Source organism: Rhineura floridana, chromosome 6, assembly GCF_030035675.1.
Source record: "Rhineura floridana isolate rRhiFlo1 chromosome 6, rRhiFlo1.hap2, whole genome shotgun sequence".
NCBI classification, from domain to species: Eukaryota; Metazoa; Chordata; class Lepidosauria; order Squamata; family Rhineuridae; genus Rhineura; species Rhineura floridana.
In genome coordinates, this window is record NC_084485.1 from 135710652 (window position 1) to 135735498 (window position 24847).

At 41.0% G+C, this 24847-nt stretch overlaps 1 protein-coding gene across 4 annotated transcripts in view; it reads right to left on the reverse strand.

The window, feature by feature from the left end:
* VAV3 (vav guanine nucleotide exchange factor 3) overlaps positions 1–24847 on the reverse strand; it is a 259303-nt gene that overhangs the window by 119102 nt on the left and 115354 nt on the right. For all 4 annotated transcript variants that reach the window (XM_061633875.1, XM_061633876.1, XM_061633877.1 and 1 more), the window contains 5 exons: positions 21432–21500; positions 12732–12818; positions 11709–11794; positions 10814–10946; positions 9957–10066 (listed from right to left, as the gene is read on the reverse strand). In XM_061633875.1, coding sequence (XP_061489859.1) covers positions 9957–10066; positions 10814–10946; positions 11709–11794; positions 12732–12818; positions 21432–21500 — 485 coding nt within the window. The remainder of the gene's footprint in view (positions 1–9956; positions 10067–10813; positions 10947–11708; positions 11795–12731; positions 12819–21431; positions 21501–24847) is intronic.

The following is a 24847-nucleotide window of genomic DNA, read 5'->3' on the forward strand; positions in this document are numbered from 1 at the left end:
GCGTAGTATTATATGAAATAAAATAAATAAAAATTGGAACACCAGGACCTGTTTCCCATAGAATAAGCCTAAAGCTCAGTTTTACTTGGCAAATGAACTCCATGGAAGCATAATAGAGAGAGGAAAGAGTTACTATTAAGGGGGAAAATAAGCAAAGAGAGTGAGCCCACATGACCAAAATAATATGTTCAAATGTGTATTGGAAGGCAATTTAATAGAAATGCAGCAAGGCTCCAATGTTCAATAATATCATCTGACATATTAAAAGCATTTAATCAACTAATAAGGCACGCACCCACCCCCATATTTTCATACACTTACGACAATCAAGTGGCAACCCACATCTTCAGACTGGCATTTCACCTTTTCTCCCTCATAGGAGGGAATGCCTATTTAGATCATCTCTGCTACAACACAGGAATGCATCATCTAAGAGCAATGCAAGTATGCTTCTTCCTTCAGAAATATTATTTTACTCATATGCAAATTTTAAGCAATAAGTTAATCAGCTGGAACACAAGTGATTAATCGATTAAGTCAATCCTAAAACACTTGTTTTTAACTCAGCCCTAAACACACACACACACACACACACACACATTTTACAAAGGTATCATCTACCATTAAATTATTCATGTATGCTTTTGCCACATCTTTATGCATTCAAACAGAAGCAAACCACTAAAACTACAACCCTTTCCAACAAATCAGTGGCTAAATTAAACACTTAACCATTCAAACCACTTTGGAAAGTTTTTAAAAAAGGTAAGGAGTATAACTTTTTGTTGCATGTAATTTGAACAATTATTGCATTTTGCCCACTCTAAATTAGTTGCAGAACTATTTGATATTTTCAGCAGCAATAGCGTTAAGCAACACTGGATAACAGCAATGCCTTCTGCAGTCAGCGGGAAATGGTAGAGAGGGCAATCACTGCTGGTCACACAACAGGTGCCACTCCTGTGCAGAATGGCTGGACCCCAGAATCTCACGGTTAGGGAGGTGGGTAGAAGTGGTCAAAGCTATGCTATGTATGTCAAACCACATTGGGTGGAATCCAACAGTCAAGCCCACCTGCACAACAGACTTCCACTGGCGCAAATGGAATTTCCCCTTCCACCCATCTCCCCTACAACCTCCAAAATATGCTGTGGAGTACTGAGTAGTTCCCCAATATGCAGCTCAATGCTGAGGGGGGGAGAATTAATTATCACCAGCTACCGGGGGGGGGGGAAGGAGCTCCTGCCCATCATTACAACATTGGATCTCACCCAATATCTGGCCAATACTCAGTTTATTCTAATGACAGGAAAGAAATGCAAGTTCTTTTCTCCCCCAGAATATAGCTCCATGCTGAATTAACTTCAAATGACCGCCAGTCACCCCTACAGAAAAGGAAGCCCTATTTTCTCTCTCAGGTGTATGCATTCCTTGGTACATTCCTGCTTCAGTACCTAAAACAGACACAATATAGCACTCACTGGGGGAGGACTATTCTCCACAATAAAAATGATTACCCCACCCACCCACTGCCATGACTTCTTTTAGAAATCACTTTCACCAAAAGTGTCAGAACATCTCTTAGGAAAAAAACCTAACAAGTACAGCTGAATTTCACCAGGATAAAAGCAAGAATGAATGCAGACTTATCATAGAGTTAACTAAGCATGAAGTGCTTTCTCATGCTATTCAGAGAATTCTGCATACATCACAGGCTTTTAGCGTGCACCGATATTAGCATTAACAGCTTTAATTTGAGACGTCAGTGTTCAATATGTGAGAGATCAAATATTCCCTCAGAAGCAGTTGCTATGCATATGTATTTTTGTCTGAAGAAAATGATTGGTTTAACTTGAACCTGACTAGTAAGTAAAAAAAACTTAAGTGTAAGAAATGAAGGCACAGTAAGCAGCCCTCTCTTCTGCAGTTCTGTCTATCTAAAATACATAAAAAAGGAAATTCTACTCCCTTCTCAGATTGGTATCATCAAATGGAACTGGATACTGAAGCTTTTATAAGAATAGGGTGCCAATTACACTGGAAAATTCTGAAAATGTTTGGCTTATTTTATTATTTATTTATTTAATTATTGAATTTATTAGTCACTTTTCTTAAGAATAATGAACCCAAATTGACACACAATAAAGATTAAAACCAATATAAAACTAACACAAAGGTTAAAAAACACAATACATGGATAAGACGGTATTTTACATCCTGCTTTTATTCCAACGTAGTAACTTAGAGTGGGTTATACTAATACAAATATAAAGCACATGAAACACCTTAAGCACTTCATTTTAAAATGTCCTTATGGGACACGTAGCTTAAATACATACAAAACTTGACTGTCACTGAATGTCAAATTACTCCCTTAAGACTCATTGTGGCTTTTCTAGTTTTAGGATATGTCTGTACAAGTACAGATGTGTCCCTGCAATACCCGCTATGCTCATATTTAGCTCCTACTGATCCCGCTCCCACCTGTCAAGCAGGTTTCCAAAATGAACCTAAATCAGCATCATGTAGTATTTACTAAAATATATTTCACATGGCAAACCCTTGGGTAAAAGCTGCACTGCCCCATTTAAAGCACATTACTGTAGTCATGTGTTTTCTGAGGCTTGAAAAACAGGGGATATGATTTCTTCCTACCATAATTTCACTGCATGCAGCACAAGCATTAACATTTATTTATTTATTTTGCAGCTCTGAACATGTGCTGTCCAACACAGAAGTAAGAGTAAAGGACCACAGAAAAGCTGCAAAAGGTAGCAGAACCAGACCATGTCAGTTTTCAAGAAGGGGATAATGATTAGAACATTTCAACTTGTTTGCCCAGTAGCAGTAGAAGCGCATGTGGTGGAGCAGATCTATGGAGTTGCCATCTTGACACCGGTGTCACTAATGCTGATCTGGATGTGGCTAGTGCTGGGCAGTAGAGAGGCCAGGGCCATGCAGGTGCTCCAGCAGATGTACTGGATTGCCAGTAGCAATCACATCCGTGCAACTGTGTGACCCTGACCTTGCCTCCACCCCACCAAGCCCCAGCCAGATAAGCAACAGCAATACTGGTGTCTGAAGGTGCTTGTGCTCCATGCAAAGAACATGCCACCTCAGCTAACTTTTATTTTAAGAGAAAGAGACATAACAAGTATATGATGATTATTGTGAACCATTGCAAAGTCCCTGAACAGAAAATCCTGAATGAATTACGTGGTGTGAGGCCTCTGATGAGTAACAAGAGATAACAATACTGGCCACAACAATACTGGTACAACAATACCAGGTTGTTTTAAGTATTAATGAGAAAATGCCTGCATTTGATTTAATTAAAAAATCATTATTTTATCATAATTGATGAAAAATATCATTTTCCAGTAATTCTCACAAAAACCAGGTAAGACAGTAAAGCTGTGTCTGTGCACTTGTCTGTATGATCATTCACAAAAAATGAAAATTTCCTGCCCTACACATAGAAATCTGTATGTCTGAAAGAAGGTGAGATAGAACCCTTCTAACCAGAGGTCACCAACCCTTTACATGCAAGTGCCGTGGTGCCCACAAAGGCCTTCAATGGTGCCCCCAGCCGGTAGCCTAGAATTTGAGAAAGTCTCTAGCCCTCTTAGAAAGAAAATTATGGAGCAAAATGTGCCAGTAGCCTTCTAAGCAATTTATGTGAAATGAGCCAGCCTGGCTGGTCTTCCCTGTCAGTAATATTAGCCAATGAGTGAAGCCACAGCTGTGATTGCCAGAGCTTGTTTCGACACCAGGCAATAGGAATTTCTGGAATCCTAAAAAGTTGTTGTGACTCTCTAAACCTGAAATGTTACATTTCAGTGGAAAGACACCGGTACTATCAACAGGGAATGTCAGAATCAGCCCTTAGGAAGTTAAACCTGGGTTGATTTAGCTAGCGTCTAGACTGCAGCAATCCTTCCAAAGTCTTTTTCTTCCTTTCAAACAGGAACAAGAACAGGTCTGTATTGAGATTTGCTGTTAATGCAGGGTAGGAAAAACTAGCGTATCAACAGACTGTGCATGCTTTAATTTGGATTTCTGCAATGAGCAGGGGGTTGGACTCGATGGCCTTATAGGCCCCTTCCAACTCTATGATTATATGACAGAGCTGTACTACTAACCAGAGAAGCAGATGAACAGAGAAGAAGAAAATAGTGAGGCCATCTGTGAAACTGTGGGTTAAACCTGCTAATCTGAAAGTGAAGTTGTGCAAGTTATTGCAATAGTCTTTCCTCCTGTGTATCTTGGAAGGAGGCCTCTCCATGAGAATACATAAAAGTGTAAGGTTTTATTTTTAATGGCTTGGAAGAGAGTTTGAATAACGAAGTGGAAAATTCTGCTGATGGCAAAATTTTACAGGGAGGATTAAGGAGGGCTGTGAGAAAGAGCAGAAAGGCCCTAAAGAAATGAGCGAGCCCATCATTGTAATGACAGGTGAAATTCAACTTAACTGAGAGCTTAAGATGCTGCACAGTGGATTGAAAGAGAAAGCTTCCGAGGTAAACTACATGCTGAGTTTACAGTCTGATAAGTTCCAAGTCAAGCATCCATAGGCTCTCAAGCAAAGCTACCCAGATGTAATTGTGAATACCTCAGTGAAACCATCTATTCACTGCACAGCAGGGCGAGAGTGTGTGTATGCGTGGTGAGTATGTAAGGATAACACAGCATGGAAAATATAGTGCCAGTAAATCAATATTTTACATCCTTGACTTGCATACTAATTTATACTGTTTCTTGCATCCTCACAGCACAGCGAAAGCTTACATTCACACCGAACACTTAAAGCAGTCTTATACCACTGTAACAATAATAAAGAATCCTGGGAACTGTAGTTTGTTAAGGGGGCTGGGAATTGTAGGTCTGTCGGGTCAGCAGCCTTAACAAACTACAGTTCCAAGAATTCTTTGGGAAAGCCATGATTGTTAAAGTAGTACAAGTGTGCTTTAAATGTATATTATGGGTGTGATCTCATTCTGGATGCTCCTTTTTTACTTCTGTATCAGAAACAAACAAAACAGAGTATCATTGTGTCTCCTAACTATCCCTCATTTGGAGCCAGCCTCTCAAATATGACAAAGTCCTTTTTGCTTCCAAAGTGTTGGGAGATGAAAGGGGTTGTGAAATAAGAACAGGAAGGTCTTTCTTCCTGGTATAAACTACCCAGCTTTGGTCCCAGACCTTGCTGTTGACATTGCTCTAGTGTCACTATTGTTGTCAGCGGCTCAGTTGGAGGTGGCCAGATGGCAGAAAGTCATGGAAGAGCCCACAAAGGTGGGCCAAAGGGAAAGCAGTTCTCTCAGAACACTTGACTCATCATCATCATCATTTATTTATTTATTTATTTATTCATTCAACTTTTATACCGCCCGACTAGCAATAGCTCTCTGGGCGGTGAACACAAGTACAATAAAATCACAAGTACAATACAACAGAGCATATAAAAACAACACAAACTAAAACAACATATTTAAAACTACAACATATTTAAAATTGAATTAACTTAAATTGAAATTAACTTAAATTGAGATTAAAATGCCTCGGAGAAGGCATTTTAGTAGTAGTTGTAGTAGTATATCCTGCCTTTCCTCCCAGAAGGAGCCTAGAGTGGCAAACAAAAACACTAAATACATTTTTAGAACATTTTTTTTTAAAAAAAAAATAAAAAAATCTTTAAAAATCAATTTTAAAACATCTTTTTTTAAAAAAAAATCTAAAAACAATTCCAACACAGACTAAATCTGGGATAAGGTCTCTACTTAAAAGGTTTGTTGAAACAGGAAGGTCTTCCATAGGCTCCAAATAGTGTAACGTGTAGTTAAACACATTAAGTTCAATACTGTATGGTTCAGCTTTATTAATAGAACTAACACCTCTTATCAGCCCCCAGTGACTCACATCATGCTATGGAAGGGATATCTCTTGGTGAGCTAATTACAGTATTTACAAGAACTATATACTTGGTAATCCAGAGCTTGGAAAAGTTACTTTTTTGAACTACAACTCCCATCAGCCCCAGCCAGCATGGCCACTGGATTGGGCTGATGGGAGTTGTAGTTCAAAAAAGTAACTTTTCCAAGCTCTGCCCTAATTTCTATGTATCAAAGCTGGAAGTCTTGATAAAATTGTTCTGTCTGTGAGTTGCAACCAGCGATGGCATGCTTTTTGTTGTTCGTTTTTTAGGGAAAAAAGCCATACGGGAAAATATAAGAGTTTTAGTTGTATGGGAATGTATGTTAGATATCCCTCTGTCACTTGAGCATTCTGAATATTAGTGGCTGCCAAAGTATGAAAGGCAGGCATTACATGTTCAGGTGTACAAAGATGCAAAGTGCCAACAGAACCAATACAGCTATGTTAAAGGTACACACCTCAGGGAGCAACATTTACAGTGGCTGTGCTTTCCTGTCAAACATACACTTCATGGCAAATCTAGTCTGGCTGCCATGTAATATGCAAAATGACTCTTGGTACACGAACAAACCAGAATTGCTAAGCGTTCTCAGCTGTGGCCTACAAGAGCAACCCTGTAGAATGCTGTAGACCTGTAATCTCTATATTGCAGGCTATCAGTCACGAAGAATATTCAGTCATGTTTGGTGTGGGCGAGACCCCCATTAGGAATGCATTGGCTGAGAGACCACTAATCCAATTTTCAATCCTGAGTCTAAGCCAAAATGGAACCCACACAGAAGTCATGCACATTAAGCTACTGAGCTGCCAAATCCCTTGGTTCTATTCAGTTATGATAATCAATAACAACAAATCACCTTTACTAAAGGACGGTTATGAGTGGTGCTGCTTGTTGGCTGACGCCCAACACTTTTACAAGCCTGTGAGGTTTTAATAGCTGACAGTATACGTGCAGGAAAGCAGACAACTGGAAGGCATTAAAAGCCCTAATGTCTTCATCAAAACAGCAGCAGAAGCTTAGTAAATCACTCAGAGCATAAATTGTTGTTTCACTTAAAATGTATGCAATATGCTCGCTGGGTCATCTAAGCTGCATGATATATTAAAGCTCCTGGTGGAAATAATCAAATTCTTGCTATTTCCATTTAGAAACACATGATAAAGTGCTAGCTTCTGAAAAAATAAGCTCTTATGCAAACAGAAACAACACTTCTTATATCGTCATTATCGCAAGCATAGTTTGGAGATACTGAGCTACATATGAGGAAACCCATTTCTTGAATCCCTCTTCTGGAAAGTGGGCTCAGGCAAACTGCTCTTTCTCAGCTGTCCATGTGCAATATGGGGGTGCACATACTAAAATACCTTAACAGGGCCTTTTTATGGATTGCAATACAATAATGCATGTAAAATGCTTTGAACACTCAAAAGTACTACATAAATCTTTATAAATATAATTAGCAAATTGGCTCAGTTAATGGATGTGGGCAGATTATAATATCGAGGTCTGAAACCATATCTGTATAAACAGAGGAGATGGAAGATAAGGAAAGTGGCAATCCCAGCCAGCATGACCAATGGTCAGGGATGATGGGAATAAGAGTCCAACAACATCTGGAGGGCACAAGTATGGAGAAGGCAGATTTAAAGCTTGGGCTATCACTGCAACCCAGAGAAAGGTTTACCTTCAGCATAGGCTGTTGGTGAAGAGAAGAAAGGGTGGAGGAGCATGCAAAGGAATGCCTGTTTGTGGTATATGGACCCACACCATTAAGCTTCAGGGTGCATACACTACTACAGAATTTCAGGTTGGGAAGAAGAGGGATGTATTGGCTCCAGATGAGCCAAAAGATGGGGCTGGTAGGCAGAGTATATGCTTCCCCAAGTTGTTAGGATAACAGAGTAGTTATGAGAAAAGATGATGATGATTTATTAAATTTCTTAGACACCTATTACTAAAAATAGACTCAAGGCGACTTGCAATATAAAAGTACTATAAAATCTTTAATAGCATCAACTATGAACTAAATTACAACTGAAAACTAAATATGCAGTGCTCAACTCAAAGTCTAGACTAAGTTGCTGCAAGTCTGAAATATCCAATCTGGATGACACTATTTTCGGTGCATGGGTCATGCTAAGGACACAAAGCATGCCCTATAAGTAATACAAGATCGCAGCATCCATTGCAGGGGTAGTAAGCAATGTCAGGAACTAAGAGGGTGGGGCACTTACAGTCACAGAAAGCTCCTTTGGCTTTATGGGAAGAATGAGACCACATGGGGTGAGCAAAGTGGTATAGTGGTCAGGGTATCAAACTGGGATTGGGGAGACCCAATTTCAAATCTCCACTCAGCTGTAAAGCTTAGATGAGTCATTATCTTTCAGCCTCACCTACCTCACAGGGTTGTTAAGAGGATAAAGTGTACTCTACCCTTACATCATTGGCAGAATGGTCAGAAATAAATGTAATAAATGAATAAATGTAATAAATATGAGGCCAAAAAAGGCCTCTCATGGCTGGGTATTCCACAGTATACACACCATGACTGGAAAGGCCCTGACTCTAGCACTCACCTGTTGCACCTCAGATGGTAGCAGGACACAGAGCACAGTCTCTGATGTTGATCTGAGGGCTTGGGGCAGGTTAGGGTAAGGAGAAAGTCTTTCAGATAACCTGATCCTAGGATACCTTCTTCCTGTTACTAAGTACCTGGCTTGCAGAGAGTCAACACAAGCGGTTACTTCTTGATATACTTGCCACTGGGTGGTACATAAGATATGCATAAGCCCACATCCATACAAAATCATTTCTACTGACGGCTACTTAAAGTCTGCAATTTACTAGGAGAATAGCTATTTCTTTTTTTACAGGTAAATTGTGTCAATAGTCTGTTCAAATGTCATATTAAACCAAAGTTAGAAATCAACTGTGGTTTAACATGAACAAAAAGCAACATACTAGTGCATACTCCTCAAAAGTCCCCACTTCACTCCTCTTCCACTCCCACTACTGCCAGAAACAAACCAGAGGCTGACTTCACAGTAAGTGCGAACCAGTGGTCATGGTTTGTTTCTCTCCAAACAAACCACAAATGGAAGTCAAGTTTCCTTTTTGGCTTACTGCAAAGCCAGTCTCTGGTTTGTTTCTTCCCTTTTGTGGCAACAACAGTAGCAATGGAAGGAGTGAAGTGGGGACTTCTGAGCAGCAAGCAGCAGCACACTACACATGCACATTAAACCACAGTTTATTTATCACTATGATTTAATGACATTTGAACTAGGAGGTGTAAATCTTCTATATGTATAGGAGGGATTGGACAAAACATGGTGATGGAAACCCCTCCTCCCTGAGCTACAGAGCGGCTCGTATAACACATATTTAAATACAATTAGTTATTGTTAGTGTTTTAGTCATTTTGTACTTCATGAAGTTAATCAGACATCAAAGAAATAGCAAGAGGATTGGGGAGAAGAGAGGATTGGCAAAACAAAGAAAATGGATACAAAACAGCTGTAATTCCAACATGCAGCACAAATTGTTTCATATTTCTTTGAAAGTATTATGCAATACATAAACTCTTTTGTTGTGTTGAAGTCAAATTTAATAAACCAAGAAACCTGATCCAAATACCACATAATAAATTAGTTAGAAGCCACTAGGAAAAATGCCAGCATCCCCATCTCCCTTAGCAATACATTTTAGTTTACCAAGGCAATGATAGAAAAATCAACCACAATTATGTTAAATATTTATTGCTAAATCCATTAATATTTTCCCTAGATACTGGAGCACTAGGCACAATCTTCTGAGGAAAGTAGGGTACAAAAACATAGCTTAGAGCTCCCTCTACCTTTCCATGGAGGAATTTCATTTTTGCCCTATAGATTCCAGCTTTGTGGCTTTTTAAGCATGTGTATTTGATATGACTTAGTATGTGCAAGAACCTACCAAAATAAGCAGTGTTAAATCAATAGTGTATTACTGAACATTTATTATTTCTGTGTGCAGAACTACTCACAGTGCCATTTCAAACTGCTCAAGCCACTTTTTCTTCAAATCTTTTGTTTTGCAATAGAGTTCTAGCCCATTTTGTCCTTGAATGTGGATGAGGTAGAAGCCATAAGACCACTGTTTAAATGACAAGGCAATTCAAAAGTTATCTATAAAGAATTCATGCTGCAGAACATTTGAAGGCCAAACATTGCTTATTTCCAATTCAATAACAGCAATTAATAAATAATTTTTAGTTTAAAAAAATGAAGTGCGGGCACTCATACCTTGGTAACAGTGTCGTGGGTGCCAACACAAAATGGCTACCAATGGCAGCAAAAAAGAGGCTACAGTCACCCATACCAGTGAGTACCATCACAAAAAAAGCACTGACAATAATACTTAGCATTTACATAAACCTTTAGAGTGTTCACATCAGTACAATCTATACATGTCTATTCAAATGCAAATCCTGCTGAATTTGGTGGGGCTTACTCTCGGGGAAGTGGATGTAAGAGTGCAGCCATACACATTTGAGAGCCATTGTAAACTTTATACGGGTAGTATAATTGCATAATATAAGTATAATCTAGCAGTATAATCTAGCAGTATATACTGCTATATAAGGCAGTGTAAGTTACGACTTCAGCGTTCTGGTGGAAAGGATTATATTTTTCAATGCTCCCCCACATAAAAAATTCCTTATAACAAGTAAAGTAGCACATCAAGGAACAAAACATTTCTTTCTGATGTGCTAGATCACTACATAGAGGATTTGTTCATAAATAAATGTGGAAATGAAAGCTTTCAATCCTCTAAAATACTACAAGCTTTTAGAATTTCAGTGGAACATATTGTGGATGAAGACAAATCCTACACTTTTACCTTTTTGTTCTCTTTGTCTGTGGTGGGGTTATTGGTTATTTTGTATTCCTGAAGATCAATTATATCCTTCATTTCATAATTATCACCTCGCCGTTTGCAAACAATTACAGCCAAGTCAAATAAGAAGATATGCCTGTGAAATAGAAAATATAACTGTATTCAAGATCTTGGACTAAAGCAAAATACCATCTTAGAAGGCTTTACGTATTATGGTCATATATTAAGTACCATTGTCACATGCCAGCTATCAAGTCCTTTGAGACAGCAAATGACAAGTACTATAAAACACTGCTAAACATGAAACACTGAAATTAAATACTGCTATCCAGTACTGAAGGTGAGCATCAAATATATTTCACAACAAAATTCAGAGAAAAGTTTAGGGTTCAGCTGAAATGGGGGAAAGGCAGAACACTACTGAAACAACATTATCTCACCCACTAAGGGGGTTTACATTTAATCAGTCTTTCAGGGGGTACATGAACAGAGTTGAACAAGTATAGCAACTACTTTAAAGAAAGTAACTCTCAGCAATATACGCAGCATGACCATTCCTGCATCAACAAGTGCTTTATCAAGAGAGGGGAGCAGACTGCTGTTCTGCAACCAACACATTTTTTTTCCTAGGGAGCACTACTCTTTTAGGTGAAAAAACAAACCAAAACTTCTCCCACCACCACCACCCATGGCACCTTTTGCCGTGACAAACAAACCCTACAAAAATTCAGCATAATCCTAATACATTTCAAATTTATTCCAAATATGGAGATCAATAAACCCTATTGCTGTACAATAGTTTAACACACACAATAGTTAATCTGCCATATTTCAGGTGCATTTATTTAGTATAAATGAAATACCTTACGTTTTAAAAAAAATCTCAGGCTCTTCTTACCTATCTTGCCTTGCCCTCTTGTCCAGGGTTGTTATTCTTATTTCACCATCACCCTGGGGTCTTCCATACAGTAAAAGTGACTGGTTCTGAAAATTTAAGAATAGCATATATTACTGAACAGTTAGCTAGCAGTGTCTGTCCCTTAGTTTGGGACAGGTGATTTGAAGAACCACCTGCACCCTATGAAGCTACCCAGGCCTTTTCAGGGACCCACAAAAAATAATGGCATGTGTTCTTTATCAGTAATCTCACATATTCTGGGCAACATAAACAACTCAGACTTTGCTTAGCTATTGAGCTTATCTGTAAGAAACATATGGCAACATGCCACTATGATGAATTAAAATGCAACCATGTAAAATAAATTTTAGCCCAAAAATCTACTGCAAATATTCTTTTAGAGCTTTATGGTAATTTAAAAAAACTCAGAGGTACATGTCCAGACGTGAACAGGGAGTTCCATGGTCGAACAATCGTTTTGGTGAGCCACTCACAATTGCAGAGTGGTAGAAGTAAGCAGTAACATTGCTCGTCCAAGTTTCACCAAAGCTTTCTACCATCATCATCTCCATTACCCAGCAAATCTGCAAGAGGCTCACTGGTACCTCTTGCCCTGAAACTTCCAGGTCAACCCCAGGCAACCATCAGACTCTTGCCTTGCCTGTGTGGCTCTTTACTGTGGATCTAGGTATCTATGTCCCTCACCTTCCCTGTTCCTCTTTTTCTTGTCCCAGTCTCCTAGCTTCCATATTTACCCGCCTATTACCTCCCCCTTTGCAACACCTTGGCTCTACCATTGATTCTGCCTCTGAATTCACCCTAACACTCCACACCCTAATTCTGGCTCCAGTCCTGCCAGGATTGCACTTGTGTGCTCAAGCTGCTTACACACCTAGAACAGTAAGCAGACCTTAATCTTGCCCAAGTGCCTACTTTTGAGAATGAAGCAGCAGGAAGATGGCTCAGAAAAAGAATATAAAACAATATACAAAAGTAGAAAGGTAACAAAGGACAGAGACATACCAAATTCTCAATTGAAGACTGAAATTGTTTAATTTCACGGAGAGTTTCATTATCCCGCTTCACTTCATTTACATACTGTGCCAAGTCCTAGAACAAAGAAGACAGAAAGAAAGCTGAGATACAACAGCCATGGCCTAAATTTTTACGTTTAATTAGAAACATTTTACCACTAACAGCCATTTTCCCATGCTATAGTAGAAGCAATTAGATATTAAAGCATTAGCATGTGCACACTGTACATACATATAAACTGTGAGATGTCTGCACATCTTCCCCACTACTATCATCACCATGTGTAAATTACAGGAACATGTATCAGGCCAGTCATGATTCACTAATACATCTGTGGTGAGGAAGGAGTGAGAGGTGTATAACCTGCTCATACACTGTAAGGGAAAGAAAACATGGTAAACCTTTCAGTGTAAACCTCTTTCTGCCAAAGTGTAAGAAATATTTATTATTTATTACATTTCCCACCTTTCTTTCATCACAGAACCCAAAGCAGCATTCATGTGATTCCCAGGTGGTCTCTGTGATGTTCCTATATATTAGTGTATATATGGTAAGTGCTGGTTGTTTAGAGTATACATGGTAAGTAGTGAAAGAGGAGGGGGAGTGAATGGGCAATAGAATGCTTGATGATTGGCTGAATGTTCAAAATGGCTGACAGTATAAATGAAAGGATGACAGGTAAATCTGGGGGAATGTGAGGTGGTGAATTGTGGAATCTGGGGGGAGAAGAGAAAGAGGTGGATGTTGATAGGTGAATGTGAGGTGGTAAATTGTGGAATCTGGGGGCAGAAGAGAAAGAGTGGATTGCTTGGTGGGGTTTGAGAGAGTTGTTTGCCAGGAGAGAGTGAAGAAAGAGGGGGGTGGAGTTTGGATTAGTATTGAGTAAAACCATATGCTTATGTGCCTTAAGAAGAAATCTTGTTAATCTTGTTAGCTTTGTTATCTGTAATAAATACTTAATTTGGTTTACCAAAGGCCTGATCCTTGGCTGGGGTTTCACAGACCAGAAGGGAGGGTAAGGTAATGACCAAGGCTGAAGGGGAACTGTAACAAATGGTGGCAGCGGTGAAGAGAATAACAATACCAGTATTCAGAGTCTCTGGGAATACTAGTATTGGGACATTACTGGTGGTTGCCTAGCAGGGGGATCTGTTGAGATCTGTGCTAGAGCGGGGAGAGAAATCATAAGAGAGAGCGGTCCGGACTGGTGGAGTCCCTGGTGGTGCCTAGAGACAGGCAGTAACCACGAGCAGGTAGGAACCTGACAGGGAGAGCCAGGGAAGGACGCCTCACATGTGGTGTCAGTAGCGGTGGGATACGAACAACAGAGAATCCAGATACGAACCAAAGAGAGTCCCAAAGACACGTGGTGACAAAGGAGACTACATCACAGGTGTTGGCTGTAGCAGTGAGATACGAATACTAGACAATCCCTAATAGTTGTGTGGCAAACAGAAATAACAAAACAAGATTTCTTGTGAGAGTGACTGGCAAAGAGTGTGTGGCAAAGAGTGTGTGGCAAAGAGTGAGTGAACTCAAACACCATGGCTGAATACATAAAAATGAAAAGAGAGGAGCTGGTGGAGAAGTGCATAACATTCAATTTACCTCATGAGGGTAAAGGGGTAGATGAATTGAGGGTAGCACTTATAGGATTTGCAACTGCCCAGCAAAAACAACCTGTCAGAGAAGAGACCCCAGAAGGATATTTAAGCAATCCCGCTTATATAGAGTACTTGAGAAAGAAGTTGAGGATGGAAGGTGCAGAGAAGGAAAAACAGAGAGAGTTGGAAGCTGAGAGATTGAGGATGGAGGCTGAGGAAAAAGACAAGCAGAGAGAGTTGGAAGCTGAGAGATTGAGGATGGAGGCTGAGGGAAAAGATAAACAGTGGGAGTTGGAAGCTGAGAGATTGAGGATGGAAGGTGCAGAGAAGGAAAAACAGAGGGAGTTGGAAATTGAGAGAATGAGATTGGGGTTTGAGGAGAGGGAGAAGCAACGAGCATTGGATGCTGAATTACAAGTAGAAAAGTTAAAATTTGATAGAGAGAAATTTCACTCTGAGGAGACAAGGAAAGAGAGAGATGGAGCAAAAATAAAAATTACTCCAAAGGACTTTGCTGTCTATGAGCCTGGTCAAGATCCTCAAATTTACCTCAGCACCTTTGAAAAAGCAGCTCAGTTGTGGGGGCTACCTGAAGATAAATACATGCAGTATTTATCAAATCTGATTAAAGGGGAATTGGCTGAGGTATACCAATATTTCCCCTCAGACAAGCCCATCACCTATGCTGAATTCAAAGAAGCAGTGTTTAAAAGATTCAGACTGGGGCCTGATTATTTTAGAAAGCTTTTCAGAAATTGCCAGATACAGACAGGGAGGTCTTTTGTGGAACTGGGAGCAAAGTTGATGGATATATTTGGAAAGTGGATGAGTAGTGCCAAAGCTCAGTCAGTGGAAGAGGTGAAAAGCCTCATGATACTGGATCAATTATACCATCAGTTACCACCAGAAATAAGGCTCCTGGTCAAAGACCGTTCCCCTACATCTGTGCAGGAGGCCGCAGAGATGGCGGATCACTTCGCAAGGCTGGGGACCAAGAGTAAGACTAGGCTGGTGGGGAATAGGGAAGACACAGAGGATAGTGTACCCTAAGTGAGAGAATTATGCTACAATGTCGCAGAAGGGCGGGGAGAGGGTGGTCAGCGAGTGGCTGGCAGAAGGGATGTGTCCACAGCGAGAGTCCGCCATTCGGAGCAGGTCCAGAGTGGATCTGTGTACCCTAAAAGTGAGGAGAAATTATGCTACAAATGTGGTAGACCGGGGCACCTACATTTTCAATGTGAGGTTGCCAACCCCATTAGTAATCCTGCTCAGACAAGGACAGTGAAAACAGAGCCCAAGGCTTTAGAAACAGCAAAAAAGGTTCAGTTCTGCCAGATAAACTGGACAGAAGTAACAGACCTTGATTCAAGTCTGAGAGAGGAAGTGAGTGTACAAGGGGCAAATTATTGGGCATTGCTTGATACTGGTGCCGCTCAGACATTACTGAGGCCAGATTTAATAAAATCTGAGGTAATATTACCTCAGGAAACTGACTATCCATGGAGTGAGAGGTCAACCAGAAAGTTTGCCTGTGGCCCTGGTGGATATGACTTGGAGAGGCCGAGAGGGCCGATATAAAGTAGGCATTAATGCCCAGCAACAAGAACCAGTAATACTGGGAAGGGATGTAATGGGCGCCCAAGGAAAGATCTATGTAGTGACCAGACAGCAACTTGGCAGAGAAAAAGAAGCCATATTAAGGGGGGCTGAAGCAAACAGGGTAGAATCTGTTAACCAGCCTCAGGTCACCATAGCAACCACTAGCAGGCCTGCTGAAGGAGACAAACTGTATCAAGTGGTCTCTGGGGAAGAAGTGGGGAAGAAGCAGATCAATTCAGGGAAGAGCTGCATAAAGATATCAGTTTGAATCAAATAAAGGAACAAGCTCTGACCCAACAGATTCCTTTCACTGACAAACTGAGGAATCAAGTTGTGTGTGAGAACTGGATTTTATATAGACTGTGGATGCCTGCTGAGAGAAAGGATGAATGTGAACCAGTGAAACAAATGATGGAAGTGGTGAAAGAGAATCTCAGTCAAGCTCAACAGAAGCAAAGTTACTGGTATGACAGAACAGCCAGAGAACGTGTGTATGATGTGGGAGATATGGTTATGGCGTTCATACCCAGGAAACATGACAAATTACAGGCTAACTGGGAAGGACCATATACCATCAGAGAAAGGCTTGACACAGTGACGTATGTAATCACCACAGACCAATTAAACAAAAGCAAAGTGGTTCATGTAAATATGTTGAAGCCTTACCATACCAGGGATGCACAGGTGTTGCAAGTTACCTTATTCCCTGAGGGAAGTGGGCCTGAACTTCCAGATTTGGTACAGGAAAGCAAAGACAAAGGAGGGATAGATCAAGTGGAATGGTCAGAGGAGGTAGAGGAGGAAGTAAAAGAAGAGATTCTGAGAGTTTTGAAAACCTATAGGAATCTCTTTAGCAACAAACCTGGCCGAACCAGTATAGTTATACATTCCATTGATACTGGAGATCATGCCCCAATCAGATCTGTTCCGTACCATGCGAATGGGAAAGTTTTGAATGAGATCAAAAAGGAGGTGGAAGAGATGCTGGAATTAGGAGTGATCAGGGAATCCATCAGTCCCTGGGCCTCAAGTATTGTCCTGGTTCCGAAAAAAGATGGAACGACAAGGTTTTGCATTGATTATCAGCTAATCAATAAAATTACTGTCCCAGATGTGTATCCTATGCCTAGGGTAGACGCTATGTTAGAGTTATTGGGGGCAGCAACCATTATCTCTACACTAGATCTCTGTAAAGGATTTTGGCAAATGGAACTAGACGAGCAATCCAGAGCCAAAACTGCCTTCAGTACACCAGATGGGTTATATGAGTTTGTGACCTTACCCATGGGACTAAGGAACTCACCAAGTTCATTTCAGAGGCTAATCAATACTGTGTTGTGAGGCATGTCAGATTTTGCAGTGGCCTATATCGATGACGTCGCCATTTTTAGCAAGTCGGTGCCTGAGCATGTCCAACACCTGACAACAGTATTGGAGGCCTTAAGAAAAGCAGGCCTCACAATAAAAGCTAAGAAATGCCAGTTTGGACTAAAGGAAGTAATCCATTTAAGACATAAGGTGGGGAGTGGGAAAATCACCCCCTTATGGAGCAAGGTGGAGGCAATACAAGCGTGGCCGATCCCCTTAACCAAAAAGCAAGTTAGGGCATTTATAGGTGTGGCTGTAGGTTTTATAGGAAGTTTGTGAGAAATTTTGGGGAAATAGCAACCCCCTTGCATGAATTGACCAAGAAGAAGTGTTCTGAGTGTGTGGTATGGACGGATGAATGTCAGAAGGCTTTTGATCTGCTGAAGCAAGCCTTGTGCCAAGGACCCATATTAATAGCACCAGACTATGAGCAACCATTCATCGTGGCTACAGATGCGTCAGACCTCGCGCTGGGAGTCATCTTGCTGCAGGAGAGAGAAGGCACCAGACATCCAGTGGCGTATCTGAGTCGCAAGCTGACGCCGAGGGAGAAAAACTATTCATCGGTCCAGAAGGAGTGCCTAGCAGTCGTGTGGGGACTGAACAAGTTGCGCCCATATGTGTGGGGACGAAGATTCACAGTGATTACGGATCATCGGGCCTTGTTATGGTTGCAGACTATGAAAAACCATAACACTATGCTGCAGAGGTGGTCCTGGGCCCTACAGGACTATCAAGTGGACTTCCAGTTCATCAAAGGCAAGGACAATGTACTGGCCGATGGACTTTCCAGGCAAGTGGCTGGGACTGCAGTGACGTGACCAGACAGAGGAACAAAGAAAGACATTTTCCCCATAGAGACTTTTATTTGTTAACGCGACGTATAAATCCTGGAACAGGAATAATACTCTGCCATTGTTTAAGGGGGGGGAAATGTGATGTTCCTATACATTAGTGTATATATGGTAAGTGCTGGTTGTTTAGAGTATACATGGTAAGTAGTGAAAGAGGAGGGGGAGTGAATGGGCAATAGAATGCTTGATGATTGGCTGAATGTTTAAAATGGCTGACAGTATAAATGAAAGGATGACAGGTAAATCTGGGTGAATGTGAGGTGGTGAATTGTGGAATCTGGGGGGAGAAGAGAAAGAGTGGATTGCTTGGTGGGGTTTAGAGAGTTGTTTACCAGGAGGGAGGTGGAGTTCGGATTAGTATTGAGTAAAACCATATGCTTATGTGCCTTAAGAAGAAATCTTGTTAATCTTGTTAGCTTTGTTATCTGTAATAAATACTTAATTTGGTTTACCAAAGGCCTGATCCTTGGCTGGGGTTTCACAGACCAGAAGGGAGGGTAAGGTAATGACCAAGGCTGAAGGGGAACTGTAACAAATGGTGGCAGCGGTGAAGAGAATAACAATACCAGTATTCAGAGTCTCTGGGAATACTAGTATTGGGACGTTACTGGTGGTTGCCTAGCAGGGGGATCTGTTGAGATCTGTGCTAGAGCGGGGAGAGAAATCATAAGAGAGAGCGGTCCGGACTGGTGGAGTCCCTGGTAGTGCCTAGAGACAGGCAGTAACCACGAGCAGGTAGGAACCTGACAGGGAGAGCCAGGGAAGGACGCCTCACAGTCTCCCATCCAGGCACTGACCAGAACAGGACCTGCTTAGCTTCAGCAAGGCAGTGGCCTCATGTGCCTTCAGACCACAGCCTGAAACCATGCCTAAAAAGCTTCACAGTATGCTTAAAATAGTTAAAAACCAAAAAGGCCTAGTAATTAAGAGCTCTGGAACCAACTGCATCAAACAGCAATAGCTCATATGCCCATTTAGAAAACTGAAAATTGGATATGAAAGCTTTTTAAAAAGTTTCCCACAGCAACGCAAATATAATGGTGTGATGGTCTTCTCCTTCCATGCTTTCACTCAAATATAAATGTGAGAATAAGGCTAGAGATGCACATAAATGGTATAGGTCACAAGAGCATCTGCTATATATGCAGAAAGTATCAGGTTCAATCCCTGACATTTCCAGGTAGGGCTGGGGGGCTCCTATCTGAAATTCTGGAGAGATGCTGCCAGTCAGAGTAGGCAATATTCAGCTAGAACCAATGGTCTGGCTCCGTGTAAATCAGCTTCCTATGTAGGTTTGTATTATACTTTGTGCTTTGAATGGGAAACACAAAATGCAATCGAGTGAACTGAAGTTAATGAGCATGTGGCAAGCAAAAAGCTCTAGAGCCTTTTCTGATCAAACATCAAGATGAAAATATGTTTATAAACAAAACAATTTGGCTCTGAAACTGAGGTTATCATACTTTGGACACATCATGAGAAGCCATGATTCACTAGAAAAGACAACAATGCTGGGAAAAACAGAAGGGAGTAGAAAAAGAGGAAGGCCAAACAAGAGATGGATTAATTCCATAAAGGAAGCCACAGACCTGAACTTACAAGATCTGAACAGGGTGGTTCATGACAGATGCTCTTGGAGGTCATTGATTCATAGGGTCGCCATAAGTCGTAATCGACTTGAAGGCACATAACAACAACAGCAAACATATATGTCAGTGTGCAGTAATGCAGAAACAAACAACAGGTTGCAGACAATTCTAGATTTTAACTTTTCTCCAGAAAAATAAATTTATTTTATTTATTTATTTTATTTTATTTATATACCGCCCTAAGCCCAAGGGCTCTCTGGGCGGTGTACATAAAATAGAGCAATCAGGAATATATAAATACAATAAAACAATAGAATCAAACCAACAATAAATAATCAAACAGTAACAAAACACAACAATACATATAATGATACGCATTAAAATGCCTGGGAATATAAAAAGGTTTTCACCTGGCGCCGAAAAGATAGCAGCGTCGGCGCCAGGTGCACCTCATCGGGGAGACCATTCCATAGTTCGGGAGCCACAACCGAAAAGGCCCTATTTCTAGTCACCACCCTCCGAGCTTCTCGATGGGATGGTACTCGGAGGAGGGCCTTAGATTTTGAGCGCAGTGTACGGGTAGTTTCATATTGGGAGAGGCGCTCCACCAGGTATTGCGGTCCCATGCCGTGTAAGGCTTTATAGGTCAAAACCAGCACTTTGAATTTAGCCCGGAAACAAATAGGAAGCCAGTGCAGACGAGCCAGAACGGGTGTAATATGAGCAGACCTTCTTGTCCACGTCAACAATCTGGCCGCTGCATTCTGGACTAACTGTAGTTTCCGAACTGTCTTCAAGGGCAGCCCAACGTAGAGCGCATTGCAGTAGTCCAATCTAGAAGTTACCAGAGCATGAACGACTGAGGCGAGGTCGTCACTGCCCAGATAGGGACGTAGCTGGGCTACCAATCGGAGATGGTAGAAAGCATTCCTTGCCACTGAGGCTACCTGAGCCTCAAGAGACAAGGAAGAGTCGATAAGAACTCCCAAGCTACGAACCTGTTCTTTCAAGGGGAGTGTAACCCCGTCCAGAACAGGGTGAACATCCACCATCTGGGCAGAGAAGGCACTCACTAACAGCGTCTCGGTCTTGTCTGGATTAAGCTTCAGTCTATTAGCTCCCATCCAATCCATTATCGCGGCCAGGCAACGGTTTAGTACGTTAACAGCCTCACCTGAGGAAGATGAAAAGGAGAAATAGAGTTGCGTGTCATCAGCGTACTGGTGACAACGCACTCCAAAACTCCTGATGACTGCACCCAGCGGCTTCATATAGATGTTGAAAAGCATGGGGGACAGTACCGATCCCTGTGGGACTCCACAATGGAGAGTCCAGGGTATCGAGCAGTGTTCCCCAAGCACTACCTTCTGTTGACGACCCACCAAGTAGAAGCGGAGCCACTGCCAAGCATTACCCCCAACTCCCAACTCCATGAGCCTTCCCAGAAGGATACCATGGTCGATGGTATCAAAAGCAGCTGAGAGATAAAGGAGAATCAACAGGGTCACACTCCCCCTGTCCCTCTCCCGACAAAGGTCATCATACAGGGCGACCAAGGCTGTTTCGGTACCAAACCCAGGCCTAAAACCGGATTGAAACGGATCAAGATAATCAGTGTCATCCAAGAGCCCCTGGTTGAGAGTTTACTCAACCAAGCCATTAAGTCACACTTACCTTCATTGCGTCAAGTGCCAATTTTAGATTGGCCTTCTCATTTAGGTCACTAGTGTGTTTTACGAGCTCCTGTGTTGGAGAAAACATAGATATTTTTTGTGACAGCTATCTGCCATTCAAGACAGCTTATAATTTTTTTCATTCAAATGAGGAATTGCTGAACTTATCAGTAATTAAAAAGAGGAGCATTTTGCATTAGGAAGAAAATGGTGGGCTGATCCCATTATCTGTAGAAACCTAGAATCAGAGCTTGGAAAAGTTACTTTTTTGAACTACAACTCCCATCAGCCCCAGCCAGCATGGCCACTGGATTGGGCTGATGGGAGTTGTATTTCAAAAAAGTAACTTTTCCAGGCTCTGCCTAGAATATGATGGACAAGCTACATCCCACATGGTTGTACTCAAGACATAGTTTTCACTATTAAAGTCCATATCAGGAATGTTGCCCTCCACATATCAGTATCAAATCTAAGGAACTGAAAAATAACCTGCTAGATAATTTTCTGATTAAAAGATTTCATATTTCACCCTCAGAGTTTCAGCTGGCAAAATTCCATGGAATAAATTTTTATTTCAGAACATGGGTTAAGTTTCATGGAAATCTGTCACAACTCCAAACGAATATCATCTAATCATTTCTTTATTATACACTTACTGAGGCTGTAATCTTATACACACTACCTGGGAGTAAGGAACACTGAAATCAATGGGACTTACTGCGGAGGGTGCCTCCAGATAACCTGTTTCATGCAGATAACCATTTCATGTTGATTTGTTTGCAGGAAGAGTACATGATGTTGGCTATTTAATGAGCATTCTTTCTGATTTGTTTACGGGGAGGCAAGATGATGTTGTGACAAACAAGTGCCTTATTGCTAAAAGTCCAATCTTTCGGGGAAGTGGGTTTGTTGTGCAAGAGTTCCAAATCAGCTTTAATTGTGCAACCTGAAATTGCCAGTATATGACTATATCCCCCACAAAAATAGCAACAGTCTGGAAGTGCCCCAAACAGACATATACAGAACAGCAATGAGAGATGCAAATACTCTCCCCCCAATACCCTGTGTACTTTTGTATATAACTGTGACCTACACTATCTAAATTTCAAATCCCACCCCCCCAAAAAAGGAATTAATCCCCTTCATTTTTCTAGTTTCACTTTTACAACAATACCAATCTCACTAAATTGTTACTCTTCCTGTACTTATTTATAAATATTCCAGAATTTATATGTAACTCCAAAAACCACATAAGCCAAATATTCCCCAACTTATCCTCACCGACCAAATGTATAACATATTTAGTTCCCTTTCTCTGCTACTGGACTGCATATTCAGAGATTCCATTGAAAGGGGATACAGTTCAAGAATCTTTTCATTCTCAAGCATCAGTGGAAAAGGTAGAATTGGAAAGGAGCATTTCTCCCTAAAATTTCCCATCCTCAAACTTCAGCCTTAAACAGGAATGACTACAAATACTTCAAGCAGCACTGCATGGTACTTTAATATGAACTGGGGAAAGGTTTTAAAACATTTAGAAGGGGAATGATATTGGGCTGCACTCAGGGCAAATTACGGAACTGAGCTACTATTGAAATAGACACAAATCATGACTAGCAGGTCCCATTGGTTTCAGTAGGACTTAAATTCAACTAACTTAGGCTGCAATCCAATATACACTTATCTGGGAGTAAGTCTCATTGAACCCAATGAGACTTACTTAGACACCTTAGACTTTATTGGATTGCAGCCTTAGTTGTATGGATCTAACACATTGCTTCAAATCATGCTCTTGGAGTTGTAAAATGGTCTTCTCTGAAGGGTTTTGCATAGTTTTCTATCTGAAGGTGTGTCCTGTAACTTTTTATGGCTGGTGGGTACTACCCTATAAACAAACCCCTCTCATTTGGAGTGGAGGACTGAATGAAACACTGTTGAACAATGCCAGCATGGGAGACTAACATCTTTTGCAGTTGGTTGGCAAACTGGAGACTTGGGAGGACTCCAAGGATATGCTATTGCTTTGGGGAAACTGCTGATGTTTTGAAGACAAGTACTGAGGGCTTGAGTCTTCCTCTTCAATATACACATTTGAAAATAGATATTACAAATGCAACATAAGTTTCCAGGACTCTGTCCATCAAGCAAACTGGCCAAGCTACATCTGAAATTTCTCATCAGCTTGGAAAGTGTGGTGCACAAAACTATATTTTAGCCATAATAAAGTAGTTTAAAATAAAAGTTAAACTGTAGGATTTATTTTGATTTTTCATCACAGAACTTGCTGGAAATCACAATTTTGGCAATGGCAACCTGAGTTCGTTCAGACGCATTTCAGGGGACATGATATGCAGAATGGAACAAAACACTGCAGATGCAGAAATGCTGCTTCTTGCACAGGTATAAGCTCTTTTTTTAAATGACATTTTATAAGCATCAGCAAAGCTGACAGTCTAATAGAGTAATATATTTCTTTGCAACTGAACTAATGAGTCTCCCAGCACAGCTATCAAATGATATTTATAAGACTCTCTAGCCTCATTATAGGACTAACTGCACAGAAACCATGAGCTCCATGGGTTATAATGGAAAGCATTCAAAATAAATATGGCTTTATTATAATCCAGCACAGCAAGGAAATAGCCTGGGAAATGGTTGATTCCTGTCCAGCTTCAACTACATAGAGCAGAGGCATGCATTAAAAGCATCATCTAGCCTCAGCTTGGTAGCACTATCTGAATGTACCAGATTTTTATTTTTTTCATTTATTTATTTTTCATTTTTTTAAAAACTGGGAATTATGCAGTCAGATGTGTTATTGCCCAACAGGCTTGGGGGATCTTTGCAGATAAGGACACTTTCCTGTGGCTGCTTATTCTTAGTGCTTTACTAAGACATAAAGTGAGATTACACACACACACACACACATATACACACACTTCCATCCCCTTCAAGCTTTTAGGCATTCCACTCATCATGAGAACTGAGATCCCTAGGAAAGGTTGCCCATGTCCTGATCCCTAGGGAAAGTTGACCATCTGTCCACACAAGTCAGGGCCATCTTGCCATGAGGTTTTCTGTTTTTGCCAACAAATACCATTGACATAGATCATGGGTGGGAAAACTCACAGTATGATAACACTGACTTGCTCAGTGCATTATACTAAACCAGGTGAACAAGCTACAGCTCTTGGTCTAATTTCATGCAGGTGACAAGGTGGAGGAAAAGGTTAAGATCATCACTTCCCCACATGTGGTCTCTATCTTAAGACCATCATCACTGCTCACTGTTCTCCCACTTTGCCTCATGAGAGTGAAAAAAGAGAAACAATGAGTGATCATATTGAGAAATAGAGGGGTGTGTGTGAAATGAGGAGTAGCTCTGGCCCCACCCCCTAACACTGAGAGATTACCTCC